Here is a 13,964-nt window from a genome sequence, read left to right as displayed (position 1 = left end):
CAAGTGCTCTTAATATTTATTAGTTTTTAAAAATGTTTTCAGGAAGTTATAAAAAGGAAGCTTCTCCCTGGCATAAAATATTAAGTTAAAATTGAATTTGACATACTTAAAGTTTAATAACTTTTAAGATTTAAAAACTTGTCTGAAAATTATCAGATATAAAAGTTAATTTTTTTTTTCAGGAAATGTGTCCTTTCCAGGTAGTTCTTGGAGAAGTTGACTGTCCTTTCACAACCATGTTTCTAAATGGCTGGTGTTTTTTCCTAGGTAAAGTTTAATATTTAATTTTGGTACTTAAAATGCCTGTGATGTCCACATTGACAAATATTTGTGATGCCTTCTAAAGATTCCTTTATTAGCTGCTAAGGATTCCTCCTGAGAAAAAGATTCCCACTGATAACTACTCAGAAAGGACTTAAAAGTTAGTTCGTCCAGTACAGTTTGTCAAATATAGAGTTAGCTGCTTCTAAGCAGTGATTCTCTTTTTGAGCAGCCAGTTCATCTGGGTGCAGAAAGTTTAAGTGAGTTGTCCAAGATTTCCTAAACTCTAAATCCAGAAAGATGTTTCTGGTTTACAGGAAAATAAAAGGACTACCCATTCAACAGGCACTTGAGTGCCAGTTCTCTACGAGGTAGTGTGCTAGGTGCCGGGGACACAGAAATGAACTGGGTGTGTGCGGGGGGTGTGCACAGCCCGGGGAAGGAAGAGTGGAGAAGCAGAAGGAAATACTGTTTAGGAAATAAGTCAATCAGGACGGAATTGCTGTCCTGTAAGATAATGGCCCCAAATATATGTTGATTACCTTTAAGAAAAGTTTGCAAATGCAAATGACTATATTTATTATAGTTAAAAATAGAAAAATTGCAAATTTCAACTGTGGGAATTTGCAGGGTAATAAACATAAACACAGTAGCTATGTGGTATTCATTAGTAGATGTATGAGAAAATTACCTTTTTAAAAACATTTTATTGAAGTATAGTTGATTTACAATGTTGTGTTTAATTTCTGCTGTACAGCAAAGTGACTCAGTTATACATATACATATTCTTTTTCATATTCTTTTCCATTATGGTTTATCACAGGATGTTGAATATAGTTCCCTGTGCTGTACAGTAGGACCTTGTTGTTTATTGAGAAAATTACTGTTTTTAACACCTGGGTTCATGGTGATGAATTGCAAGTATTATTTATTTATTTATTTATTTATTTATTTGGCTGCGTTGGGTTCGCGCGGGCTTTCTCTAGTTGTGGCGCGCGGGGGCTACTCTTCGTTGTGGTGCGTGGGCTTCTCATTGCGGTGGCTTCTCTTGTTGCGGAGCACGGGCTCTAGGTGCGTGGGCTTCAGTAGTCGTGGCACATGGGCTCAGTAGTTGTGGCGCGTGGGCTTCTCATTGCGGTGGCTTCTCTTGTTGCGGAGCACGGGCTCTAGGTGCGTGGGCTTCAGTAGTCGTGGCACATGGGCTCAGTAGTTGTGGCACACAGGCTTAGTTGCTCCGCAGCATGTGGGATCTTCCCGGACCAGGGATTGAACCCATGTCCCCTGCATTGGCAGGCAGATTCTTAACCACTGCACCACCAGGGAAGTCCCACAAGTATAATTTTTTAAGCGGCAGGAAAAACTGCCCAGATATTTTTAAGGTTCTTTTTTGGCAGCTCAGATTGCACACAGAGTGCAGATTGTTACGTAGTAAAGTTTCAGGTTCCAATTTATAAAATAAAAACGTTTTTTTCTAAGTACTTCACTGAAACTTAAAATACTGAGAATTTCATAGTACATGTATAATTTAATATATGAATATATCTATAACTTTGAATATGTTTATGGTTTAGAATTTCATAATTTACTAAATCCTGTATCATCATACAGACAGTTCCCACAGTTAGAATCTGTATAGTTTCTCCAGGAACTATAATAAATATCCGTTTGTATACAAAATAAAAGAGCAAAGCCTGTACATTTCCACAGGTTAGTTACTTCTTGTTTTTAACTTCAAGTCTGTTCATTGTGAATGTAAGGAATAGAGAACCTAAGCGATAACCAGCACCCTCGCTCCCGCAGATCGCCTTGGTCCAGTCTCTGCTGTTCCCACGCGCCCTTCCGCTCCGGCCCTTGCACACGCTGCTCCACGTGTGCGTCTCTCTCCCCCTTTCTCTGCTGGCCCCACCCCTTCTTTTGGCCTCAGTTCAGGCATCACCACCAGGAAGTCTTCCCGCCCTCCTTCCCTCTTGTGTCCCCAGAGATCTTCCTGTCTCTGCGCATCTGAACACACACGAGGTCCTGTTTTCTTCCTGCGCCCTCCCCCAGACTCTGCACCGTTTCCAGGACAGATGTGTGCTGTCAGGTTTGCTCTGAAGCCTCAGGATTCTGCACAGAGCACCTGCTAGGTGTGTACTGAGTCGTGTGTTTGCTTTTGAAAATGCCCAGGGTTAGGAAGATGCAGATGACAGTGGACTCTGTCGTCTTCAAGGCTCTTTGGGTTGCAAGGGACAGAAACCCCTTAGCTAAAACAGAAAAGGGAGATCGATTAAAGGGTAGAATGCGGCCTCAGACTCAGGGCGGGCTGTGCCGTGAGACCTCACGAGGGGATGGAACCAGGGCCAGCGAGCGACCAAGATCGCCTCTGTCCTTGACCTTCGTCTGCCGAGCTGCTTCTCACTGTGTGTGTCTGTGTCTTTGTTTCCCGGGTTCTCTGTCCTTCTGTGTGTGCTTTCTCTCCGCTCCACCCCCATCTCGGTCTCGTCTCTCTGCTCTTCATTCATTCCTTCAGCTGACCTCTGCTGAGTGGCTGCTACGTGCCAGGCACTGTGTCAGGCGTGAGTTATGACAAGACCCTCGAAGTCCTTGCTCCCCTGAAACGTGTCATGAGGGAGGGGACAAGAAACAGCCAAGTCAATGAGCAATAAAATGCCTCTCGCGGTAACTGCTGGGGAGGAAATGAAACAGGGGGAGTGGGTGTGGGCGTGGCTGTTTTGGGCTGGGCCATCAGGGGTCTCTGATCGGGGGAGGTCTCTGAGCTGAGATCTGAATGAGGAGGAGCCAGCCGGGCACAGGTCTGGGAGGTGGGCGCGGGGCACAAGGCACGGCCAGCCGCAGGGCTCTGCTGTGGGCGCAGGTTGGTGTGGAGGACGGGAAGGTGATGAGTTTGATCGTCAGTGGTGAGCGGAAAATGAGAGATGAGGAGAAATCTTTAAACATGCCTTCGAGAGGAGAAAAGCAGAAGCATCTGTGCAATACAGTGTTATTTATGTAACGTGTAAGTGCCCGCAGTATTTACATAATATTAATAATGGAGACAAATATGAAGTAAAAATATAAAACATGAAACAGTGTAATATTCTACCTAGGGCATGAAACTACGACTGATGACATAAATATATGGGAAAGAAATGTTACTGACATTCGACAGCATAATTACCAACTGGCCGACAGTCAGCTTTTACCTATTTTTAATTACAAGTATTCGTTTTTTACTGAAGTAATGTAATTTTGAAATTAATGTATTGTAGCAGTAAAGCTACTACAACCATTGTACATATTTCAGGATAATTATTTCCTCACAATTATCATTTGCGTGGAAGGCCCTAGTGTACGTGTATTTGGAGAACAACCTGGAGAAAGAGATCCACTGTTTTATCCAACTTTGGATTCTACTAATTTGTGATAATTCAGCTTCTGAATTTTCTAAACGGCATTCCAGTGACAAATGATTCATCTCTGTTACATAGTCTTTCAACATGGAAGCTACTTGATGTCTCTTCCTCAGAACAGTTTTTACAGAGAGAACTGTATTTTAATACAATGCTGCTTTTAAGGAGAATTGTTTTAAAATTTAACAGAAACGGAATGTTGATATTTGGATGTTTCTCTTGCACTTTGACACTTTGGAAATCAAGTTGGAGAGTACTCCCACTGCTTGTAGTAAATGCTTTGCCACAAGTCGTTTTGTTATATACAGTAAGTACACTGTTGTAAACAGCAGCTATTTATTGTACAGGGATCACACCTTCTCAGCTAGAAAGGTTGAACGTGGGCTTCACTGAAGACGGGGCGATTGTGCAGCAGCTTAAACAGCATTGTTTTTTTTTCTTTTTTCTTCTTTTTTTTTGGCCACGTTGTGCGGCATGTGGGATTTTAGTTCCTTGACCAGGAATCGAACCCGGGCCCCCTGCAGTGGAAGCTCGGAAGCCCGGAACCACTGGACCGCCAGGGGAGTCCCTAGATAGCATTGTTTTGGTAGTCATTTCTTTGTTTCTTTTTTCATGAATGGAAAAGCTAAGACAGTATTACTGGGTCTATTTCCTAATGTCAGGTAATTCTGAGAATTCCAGATAGAACTAAGAAATATAAGTAAAGGTTTAAAAATGAGAAGGAAGAAAAGGCATTAGAGGAAACAGATTCCAAGTCATTGGCTCCCTCTTGGTCTGAAGGTACAGAAACGAATGATTTACCAGGAAGCGAATGACTGAATAAAGGTCACGCATGACACGTGGGCTTCAGCGGCAAGGAGGAATTGAATTTCTTTGGTAACTGTTTGTTCACCGCCTCCTGCACGGAGTGTGGTCCCTGTGTGATGTGATAGTAAAATGACTGACTTCCCGTAGGGAGAGTGTCATGTTGGAAACCTTCTCTCCTGAGCCTGGAAATGAATAAGTGTCTCTCCCGGAGCAGGTGAAGTGGCGGGCTTAGGCTCGCGACCGTGTCACACACACAACAGGCATCTTCGTGTGGGCTTCGCCTCGAGGTGGCCTAGTGCCGCGGGGGTCAGGGGTGGGGCTGGGGGCGTGCAGGTGAAGCAAGACAGGTGTGGATTGACCGTCGTTGAACCCCTGCGATGGACCCATCGAGGGCCCAGTATGTCATTCCTTCCACTTTTGTACGTGTTTGTCATTTTCCACGGCAGAAAGCGAAACAGGCCGAACGCCGAGGCCTCTGAGAACCGCGAGTGGCTGTCGGGGGGTGAGATGTGCGCCCCCGGCCCCGGAGAATCCCAGCCCTGCTAGGCCAAGTTCACGTTCACTCTCTCCCCTCCCCCCTCCCCCGAGCTTCTTTGGTTGAACCTGCAGGGAGTTGGCTACTTACAGTTCAGTCCCTTGAGCCCTACGAGCGCCGCAGCTGAGAAGCGACCGGGTGGGGCGCGGGGAGGGCGGTGACGTGCGGGGCCACTCGAGGAGCGCGTGGAGTCCAAGTCCCGGGCGAGGCCGCCCCGCCCCGGAGCTCGGAGGACAGCTGGGAGGCCGGCTTCGCCTGGAGGACCCTCGTGAAGCCCTTTCTTCCGGGAGGAGGGCGGGGGGCGGGTCGGGGGCGGGTCGGGGGGCGGGGTTAAGAGCAAGGGCGTGGGCTGGAGTCAGAGGGGCGGGGCGGGGGCGGGGTTGAGAGCAAGGGCGTGGGCTGGCGTCAGAGGGGCAGGGCGGCCTCGGCTCTGAGCGTCCAGGGCGGCCCTCCCCTCGAGCGTCGGCCCCTCCTGGCAGGGGGTGGGTCGTGAAGGGACGGGAGCGGGTGTGGGAGGCAAGTTTCATGCCCGGTGACTGTGAGCCGGAGGCGAGGGCAGCTCTTGCCGTTGTGGTGTGAGCGCAGTGTGGGTTCTGTGAGGTCGAACCCACCTGGTGCCCAAAGAGGCTGGGTGCTCAGCCGTCCGGGGGGTGCTGTGTGCGAAGCGGGGATGCTCGCAGGCCTCGGGCAGCGCTGGAGGACCGGTGAGACGGCGCGCACCCCGAGCCCTCCTGCCGCCCCGTGCCCTGGCGCGCGGTACCCAGTAGCAGCCGTCTTTCACTTCAGGTGCCCTGGGAGCCCGGAGAAGAGCACTGCGGAGTTGGCGGGCGCGTCTGCACATGACTTTCTGTCGCTTGTTAGCCAATTGCCGATCTGCCTTTAAGTGCTTTTTTGCTTGGAGTTAAGATCGTGGACCAGAAACGATTTTAAGAGCATGTTGGGGTATGCACGCCCTGGGAAAATAGCGCCCTTCCGAAACCCACAGCCCCGCCTCTGGGGGCGGGAACGGGATGGGTGTCGTCCCCGCCTCGTCGCAGGTTAGAACCCCGATCTGCGACTCCCGGTAGGTACAGGGTTCTTTCCTCCGGACAGTGCTGTTCACAGGCTGCAGAGTTAAGAGGAGTGTCTCGGTTAGCACGCTTGATTGGAGAAAGGGTGGCGTGAGCGCGCTTCAGCCCTTACTGGTGCGTGCGCGTCCTTGGGCTCTCGTGCTGCGGGCCCGCAGACTGGGGCCTGACCCAGGGAGACGTGCCCTCCCGGCTCTGGAGGCCAGAAGCCAGGGGGTCGCGGGGCCGCACCCTCCCCGAACCTGCGCCAGAGGCCTGCCTTGCCTCTCTCACCTTCCTGTGCGGGCGGCGGTCCTCGGGGGTCCTCGGCTTGTAGGTGCATCGCTGTCATCACGGGCCGCCTCCCCTGTGCGTCTCTGTCTCTTCTCACAAGGAACTCACGTTGGGTTAAGGGCCCACGCTGCTCCAGCGTGACCTCATCTTGACTGACGGCATCTTCACTGACCCTTTTTCCAAATACGGGTCCCAGGCTGAGGTCCTGGGGGTTTGCAACATCTGTGTTTAGGGGGCACGGTTGAACCCATAGTGCTCGTCCTGTTAGCGGAGCTCACATGAGACGTTCGCAGTGGCAGCGCTGCCCGACTGCAGGCGTCTTTCCCCGCAGCTGGCGCCTGTGAGAGCAGGGTCCCTCAGCTCTGAGGGGCGCCGGGGGACTCCGGCCCGCAGCTGAGGGAGCTTCTGCCGGAGTCCTGCGTAGGTGGGTCTCTGCTTTTCCCTCGGAGACCGCCCCACGGCTGTCCCAGCTCTGGTGTCGCCTGGTGATAACACGTTCTTCACGGTCCTCTCGTAAAAGCCCCTTGCGTGCGGGAGCTCGCGCCTCCCTTAGAGGAACTCGCCTCTTCTCCCTTGCCCTCCTGGATTGTCTCCTCGAGGAGGCCCTGGGGTAAGTCAGGTGCCGAAGCCTTCCCTGGGGTGGTGAGAGATTATTGTTGATTTTTAGGCCAAATCGATTTGCCTTAGCGAGGGCCCTGGATGGTGCAGAGGGAGGCTGCCTTGTGCTTTCTTGACACATTTATTAAATTTTGTAGCTGTTTTCCTAGCTAAATTTAGTGGAATTTTGTTTCCACATTATTCCTGGGTTCTAGATCAGTAGAGCCACGCTTCAGGCTTTCCGTGGTTAAAGACTCTGATTTCGCGAGGGTTGAGAGAATCCCTGAAATCCGTGGCCGCCTCGGCTCTCGCAGGGTTTGCGCTGAGCTGACCCACCCTGCGTGTCCTGGGGAGACAGGCCCTAACAGTTCCCTCCTCTGTATTCTGGCAGGTGTCTTTCCTTCTTCCTCCCGAGTCCCCAGCTCTCGCTGGTGGATGCTGTGTCACACGTCCTTGACAAACGCTGTGTGATTCGGGTACCGGGTCCCGGGTTCTGACCTTGTCTCCTGTCCCCCGTGGCTGTAGACGGAGGTCGCTTTCTTCCCAGGAGAGACTGTCCACCGTTAGGTTCTTCTGCCTCCCTCGAGGGGTGGGGAGCCGGGCCCGGCAGCATCGCCTGGAACTCGTTAGAATGTGACGATGTTCCGGACGTTCTAGGACGTTCTAGGACGTTCTAGGACAGTCACGAGCGCGTGGGCTGCCTCGCCCCGGCCCCGCTGAGTCAGAGACCCAGCCCTCTAGGCAGAGCTGATGCCCCTCGGGTTGGGGACCCACTGGTCTAGAATAACGTCTCCTCATTCTTTATTCCTCAGCGTTATTTTAAACCGATGGTACCTGTTTGTGTCTACGTGAAAAAATTTAAAACCAGAATTTTACGTTTTATATTTTTCCATTTTAGTGTAGGAAAAATGATGATGGAGACCCAACTGTTGTTGCTGAAAAGGACCCTCTTACGGATGATTTGTAAAGTACGGTGTTATCCTGGGTCTCCCCAGCGGTCAGTTGCTTTCTTCCTCCGTGTTACTTACTCAGGTCTTCGCTACTGAGTCTTTCCTTAGTAAAGTGTTCCTTGATTATGAGTGTGGCCGTGACTGGGAGTTACTCACGTAGGGAAAAACGATAAGCGCCAGCTAACATATGTGCAAGTTGCTTGAAAATTATTCCGTAGTCTTGAAAAGTGAACTGGTGGTATCAGTATTTTTAATCTTTATAGAGAGTGTGCAGTGTAAGCAGTTTCCCTTGTTGAGAAGAAACCTGGCCTGTGTTAAATGGACGTACTCAGCATGGGTGATTGTACGTCGCTCAGTTCTGAGAGATCTAGCCATCGTTTCCCCAGGACGTGGCTGCTTCTCGGGGCCTGCAGCCGGTCTGCCCGCCTTGACCGTGGCCTGGTGCGGCTCTGGCGCGCTTCGGAGTCGTTACGCTTTGGTGCTCTTAGTGAGTTGGGATCTTGTAGGTACCGAACTGCTCTTGTCTTTCAGTTCACTATTTGTGTCTACGTGAAAATTTTTAAAACCAGAATTTTACATATTATATTTTTCCATTTTAGTGTAGGAAAAATGATGATGGAGACACGACTGTTGTTGTTGAAAAGGACCCTTTTATGGATGATTTCTTCCATCAGGTAAGAGCCGTTTAATGAAACCCAGACGGACTTTTCTTTAAACATAGTTAAACTAATGTAACTGTGCACTTGTCATATTTGAAATAATACCCAAACTAATATTTTAAAAAGTTGGTGTTTGAATTGCAAAAGTTCTCTAGACTTTTTAGTGCTAGGAAAACATTCTTCCTGGTGATGGACTTGCTCTGGGGGGTGAGAATGGTGATCGTGGGTGTGGAGGGCACATGCGGAGACTGATGCCCGCAGGCTGGGGTGCTGGCCCGGCGAGGAAGGCCCGGGAAGTTGCTGCTGCACGCACGGCCAGCGGTGTTCTCCAGACTCGGGGCGGTTTGGTCCCGGGGAGGGGAAGGCCTGGGGGCGGTGCTGCCCCTCGGCTGGAGGTCAGGTGTGCACGGTACACACAGCGAGGCTTCCCTTGCTCTCCTCCTGCAGAATGGCCGTGAGTCCCACATATCAAAGAGCTCATGTTGTGTATTTCCTAAAATCTTTGATTGAATTTTAAATTCCTCTCCTGAGAAGTTTTCCACCTTTCAGAATACCGGTCTCTAGGTCATATGGACTTCTCTCCTGAGAGGTCTTATCCGTAATCAAAGATACGATTGTGGCAGCTCTGCTCTGCCGTTGCTGTTGGCCTTTCTCTGGGCTGTCTGCGTGCGGGCCGCGCCCTTGGATCTGACCTCACACCTGTCCGTTCCCTCGGGCTTCCCTGCAAGGCCTTTCCCTCTCCGTCTTAGCCCCCCAGGGCTGTTTCTAGGCTGGCATCATGTTTAAATTGTTAACCCTAAGTCATAGCTGATCAAATTTTGCATAATTTAAAGTTTTTGAAATTGAGTCAGAGAACAAATATTTTGACTTTGTTACATATGAAGAAAAGAAACGGGTTCAGTGTAATTTTTTAATGATGAAAACTTCATTTGCAGGACTTGTTTTGATTATGCTGAATCTAGTCTACAAGTTTCAGTTAACTCAAATCTGTTGACAGTCTAAACCGGTCTATCAATACGTGGATTTGAAAATATGTAATATGTTAATAAAAAATACCTTAGAAGTTATCAGTTTTCCAGATCCAGTCAGAATTTATTGAATACCTAGTGTAAGAACCTATTCATTGGGTTTCAAGCATTTATGTTAGTTCTTAATCTTATCTAATGGAAAAAACATGAAATTAAATCGTTAGCTACAAGAACTTACTTTAAGGTACAAAAGAGTTAAGATGGTGGATTTCCGGATTTCACTTTGGAAATGAGACTCTTTTTACTGTCTTTAGCTTACCTACCCACTTTGTAAAATCATTACTTCTCTGATTTTACCCCCTTTACCTAGATGCTTAATTCTTCCATACCAGTTCTCCGGAAAAACATATTTCTTATTTTAAGAATCTCCCAGCATTAAATGTTGTTGTTGTATTTTATAGAAGAATTATATAAATCACTCAGAGTCATTAAGCTGTAGTAACTTAGCTTTGACCCTTTTCTTGGTTTCTTATTTAGACATCCCAGTGTTTCTTCATGTAAATGTTAACATCTGCAAGTTAATCTCTGCTTATTTTGACCTCTTTCTTGCATCGTTGCTAACATGTGTACGTGTTGTTCTGCACCTTGTGGGTATTATTTTTTTCGGTGTGTTTTTAACTTGGTAATATATCCTGGAGATGTTTTCATATCTTTTTTTAGAGTTCCGTAATATAACCTAACAAGTCCCCTGTTGATGGGCTTTAGGGTTTTCCTCATCTTTTAAATAGAGAAGTTGTGCTTAGTTTCCTAGGGCCGCACAAACTGAGTGGCTTAAAACAGCACAGATTTACTGTCTTCATCTATGGAAGCCGGAAGTCCAGGCTGGTCCCACCGGGATGAAGCCACACTGCCAGCAGGACCTCACGCCCCAGAGGCTCCGGGCAGAGCCCGCTGCCCTGCCTTCCCCACCTCTCGAGCTGCACCGCTGGCGCACCTCCGCCTGCCAGGCCGGCAGCAGACCATTGTGCTTCACTAGTGTCGCGTGGCCGCCTTCTGTCACCCCATCTCTATCCGCTTCCCTCTTACAAGTACACTTGGGGTCATACTGAGGGCCCACTGGGGGATCCGGGATTGTATCTCCCCATCTCAAGACCCTTTGTTTCAGTCACATCTGCAGTTTCCTTTGCCATATAAGGTAACCATCCAAGGTCCCAGGGACTAGGACCTGGACATTTTGGGGGACAGTATTCAGCCTGCCACACTTGTTATGAATCCATCTGGACAGATCTTGCCTAATGGATACGTTACATTTTGAAACAGTGAATAATTTAGACTATCAGAGGCAAAAAATAATGACTAGGAAGGCTTGGTCTTATCAGCTGTCAGTACCTCCCCACGTGAGAATATGATGGTCGGCCTCTTCTACAGGGTGAGCTCCCTTCTTGACTGCACAGAGACCTGGCGTTGGTAGTAGATGCTTCCAGCTGCCATCATCTGTGGTAATACTGGGTCTCGATTGTAAAACTTCTTACAACCAACAAGGTTTTCCTGGTGGCTGATATTGCCTTAGCCATAAACGTAGATATTTTAATATGACACATTTCCCTTTATTTTTCAAATTAAACGAATGGGAAAAGGTGGTTGTTTCTTTATGTGGTAATTATTCACTTATTTTCCTCTTTTATCCTTCTCTTTTTAGGTAATGGAAAGTGGTAGCAAATGTGAATTTGCCGCAGTGGTGATGACTTTCTCTCTCTCTCCTAGGTTGAGGAGATCAGAAACAGTATAGCTAAAATAGCTCAGTATGTTGAAGAAGTAAAGAAAAACCACAGCATCATTCTTTCTGCACCAAACCCAGAAGGAAGTAAGTTGTTGGTTTTTAAAAGAAGTGTGTCGGTCCGTCTCTGTGTGTGCCTGTCCCTCTTGCTGTCCGTAGCACAGGCCTTAGCCTGGAAACAGGTGAGCTTGAGCTGGGAGCTTGTAAAAAGTGCCGGAGGCTGGTGGGCCACCCCTCAGGATTCTCATGCCTCTGGTCTGGATGAGCCAAGGCATCGGTGTGGCTTTCTACAGCTTCTGCGGGATCTGGTGTTCAGCCGGGGTGAGGACCACTGATGTGTGATATCCATGAGAATGCATGGATGTGGCCTTGCAGAACTTTGGGGTCACGTCAGTGGCTGGGCCTTAGATCCGTATTATGTCCACAGTTAAACAAGAGTGATAGAATTTTGTGTTTACATGAAAGTTAATAAGCGGTTGATTTGGAAAACGATACTTGTTAGAGCAGGTTTAAAGATGAAGAACAGACTAAAGCAATTTGAAGTCTTCAGCAAAGGCTTTTGTATGGAGTGTGCTGTTCGTAGTGTCTGTTGAGGGCAGCATGTGAGCAAGTGATTTAACCTTAACTGAACATCAGGGCGTTGTTAGTTATAAGGAAGTGTTTCCTTGATCTGCAGTGACAGATTTTGAAAACTTGAAAGGTAGGACGGATCTGGATAAGCTAGAGACTGCAGATTGGAATCCATACATCATTTGGGGGGATAATTGATATCTTCACAATACTGAGTCTTTTAATCCGTGAAAATGGTCCGTCCCTGTACTTACATCTTCTGTAATTGCTCTCAGTGATGTTCTGTAGGGTTCTCTGTAGAGGTCTCACACACCTTTCATGGTAGGTGATGCTTTTGATTTTAATGCGAACAGTATCTGCTGTAAATTTTGTTTTCTACTTGTTTCCATATATGGAAATACAGTGGGTTTTGTATGTTGACCTTGTATCCCGTTATCTTGCCTAATTACTTAATTAATTTTACTAACTTGTTTGTGGATTCTGTTAGGTTTTTTCTGTACCCAGTCATGACACCTGTGAATAATCACAGTTGTCCCTCAGTTCTTACGCTTTTTATTTTCAGTTGACTTATTTCACTGACTTTCCATACAGCACTGACTAGAAGTGGTGATGGGAACATGCTTATTCTCAATCTCGGAGGAAAGTTGAAAGCAACTTTGTTAGGTTATTTGGTGTGGCCTTACATTGAAAAAATAACTTGGTATTAAATTGAAAAAACTCATTTTGAAGATTTTGCATGTCTTATAAAATAATGCTCTGGGCATCTGTAGATGCCCTGTCTTACGATTTAGAAGGATATTTCCCAAAGGGTGTTCCTGGAGCATGCATCTCAATAGCTAGTATATGAAACAAGACTTCTGTGGCCAAATGCATTCGGAGTCCTCTTCACACCACATCCCCACTTGGAAGGTTACAGAGTAATAAAGGCTCTGAGAAGTCCTGCAATGAAGAAACCTTTGCTTAGTGGAGTGTTTCACAAATGTATTTGCTCACAGAACTTTTTGTGTAACACCTGTTAACATCTTGCTTAATTCTTGGGGAAGTTGAATTTGAATACATATTACTGTATTTTTTCCTTTGGAGAAGTTTACTTCCAAAAAACTTTTGCTGCCAAGTAACAGCGGCTACAACAATGTTGGAGTGAAGTTAGGGCTCTTAACGCTTCGCAGTAGTCCCTTCGGGCTCTGAATAAGACTGTTGCTTCCCGTCTGTGTTTCACAGCAGGGTGTGAACCAGAACGTAAGAAGCGATGTCTCGCTGCTCCCTGAGTTGGTCTCTGTAAAGAGCAACGTGGTTACTCCTGCCCCACGATGCTGGGCCCTAGGAAGTGCCCAGGGTGGGACAGGGGGCAGTGGGCTGCTGTCCCCCCAGCCCTTTGTCCTGGCGGGTGCGGAGGGGCAAGGTGGAGCTCCAGCTCCTTGGTGCCCTCCCTGCCTGGGCTCCTGGGTGGGCCCGCAGAAGGGGTTCCAGAGCACAGTGGCCACCGGGTGGCGCCACCCCGCGGCCAGGCCCTGGCCCGTTGGCTTCTGCTCCAGATGCAGGGCTGGCTGGCCGGCCAGGTTGTTCCATTAACCTCAGTGACAAGATCCCAGAGAAGGATTTGCCTGAGGAGCTAACAGAGGGCCCCTTTACTCTCATTTTTCTTTATTGACTTTACATTTCTGTACTTTCTTTTTTTAAGAGGGCCACTGAAAATGTGTAAGTTTCAGGCCCTCCAAAACATGGACCCACCTGGTGGGAGCCTGAAATGTGTGTTATTCAACTTTCTGGATCTTGCTGGTGATAGTGTCACGGCTGGCATCACCATCAGAGAATGGAGGGGATTTTACTCATCAGTAACATGTCTTGTAGTTCCTTTGAATCAGGAGTCAGAGCCCCTCTTTTCATCCCATGTTTTAGGTATGGGCATCCTAAGGAGTCACAACCTGTTGCTAACGTTTTATCTGCCCTTCTTTTCCATCTGCATCGTCACTCCCCTGGGCTGGCCTCTCTCGTCTCTGTCTGAGCTACGACGGTTACATCCGGTTGCCTCCCGTCTCTAAATCCTCTCCTTCTGTGCATTTTGTGCTTTTCTGCTGGAGTACACGTTTCAGACTCGCTAGAGAACTGTG

At 48.0% G+C, this 13,964-nt stretch overlaps 1 protein-coding gene across 3 annotated transcripts in view; it reads left to right on the top strand.

Moving 5' to 3' along the window:
• STX2 (syntaxin 2) overlaps positions 1-13,964 on the top strand; it is a 39,190-nt gene that overhangs the window by 2,204 nt on the left and 23,022 nt on the right. For all 3 annotated transcript variants that reach the window (XM_082353274.1, XM_082353273.1, XM_082353272.1), the window contains exons 2-3: positions 8,479-8,553; positions 11,271-11,370. In XM_082353274.1, coding sequence (XP_082209400.1) covers positions 8,479-8,553; positions 11,271-11,370 — 175 coding nt within the window. The remainder of the gene's footprint in view (positions 1-8,478; positions 8,554-11,270; positions 11,371-13,964) is intronic.

The sequence above is a fragment of the Balaenoptera borealis genome (assembly GCF_965194805.1).
Source record: "Balaenoptera borealis genome assembly, chromosome: 14".
In the NCBI taxonomy this organism is placed as follows: Eukaryota; Metazoa; Chordata; class Mammalia; order Artiodactyla; family Balaenopteridae; genus Balaenoptera; species Balaenoptera borealis.
This window is presented reverse-complemented; position numbering and strand designations above follow the sequence as displayed.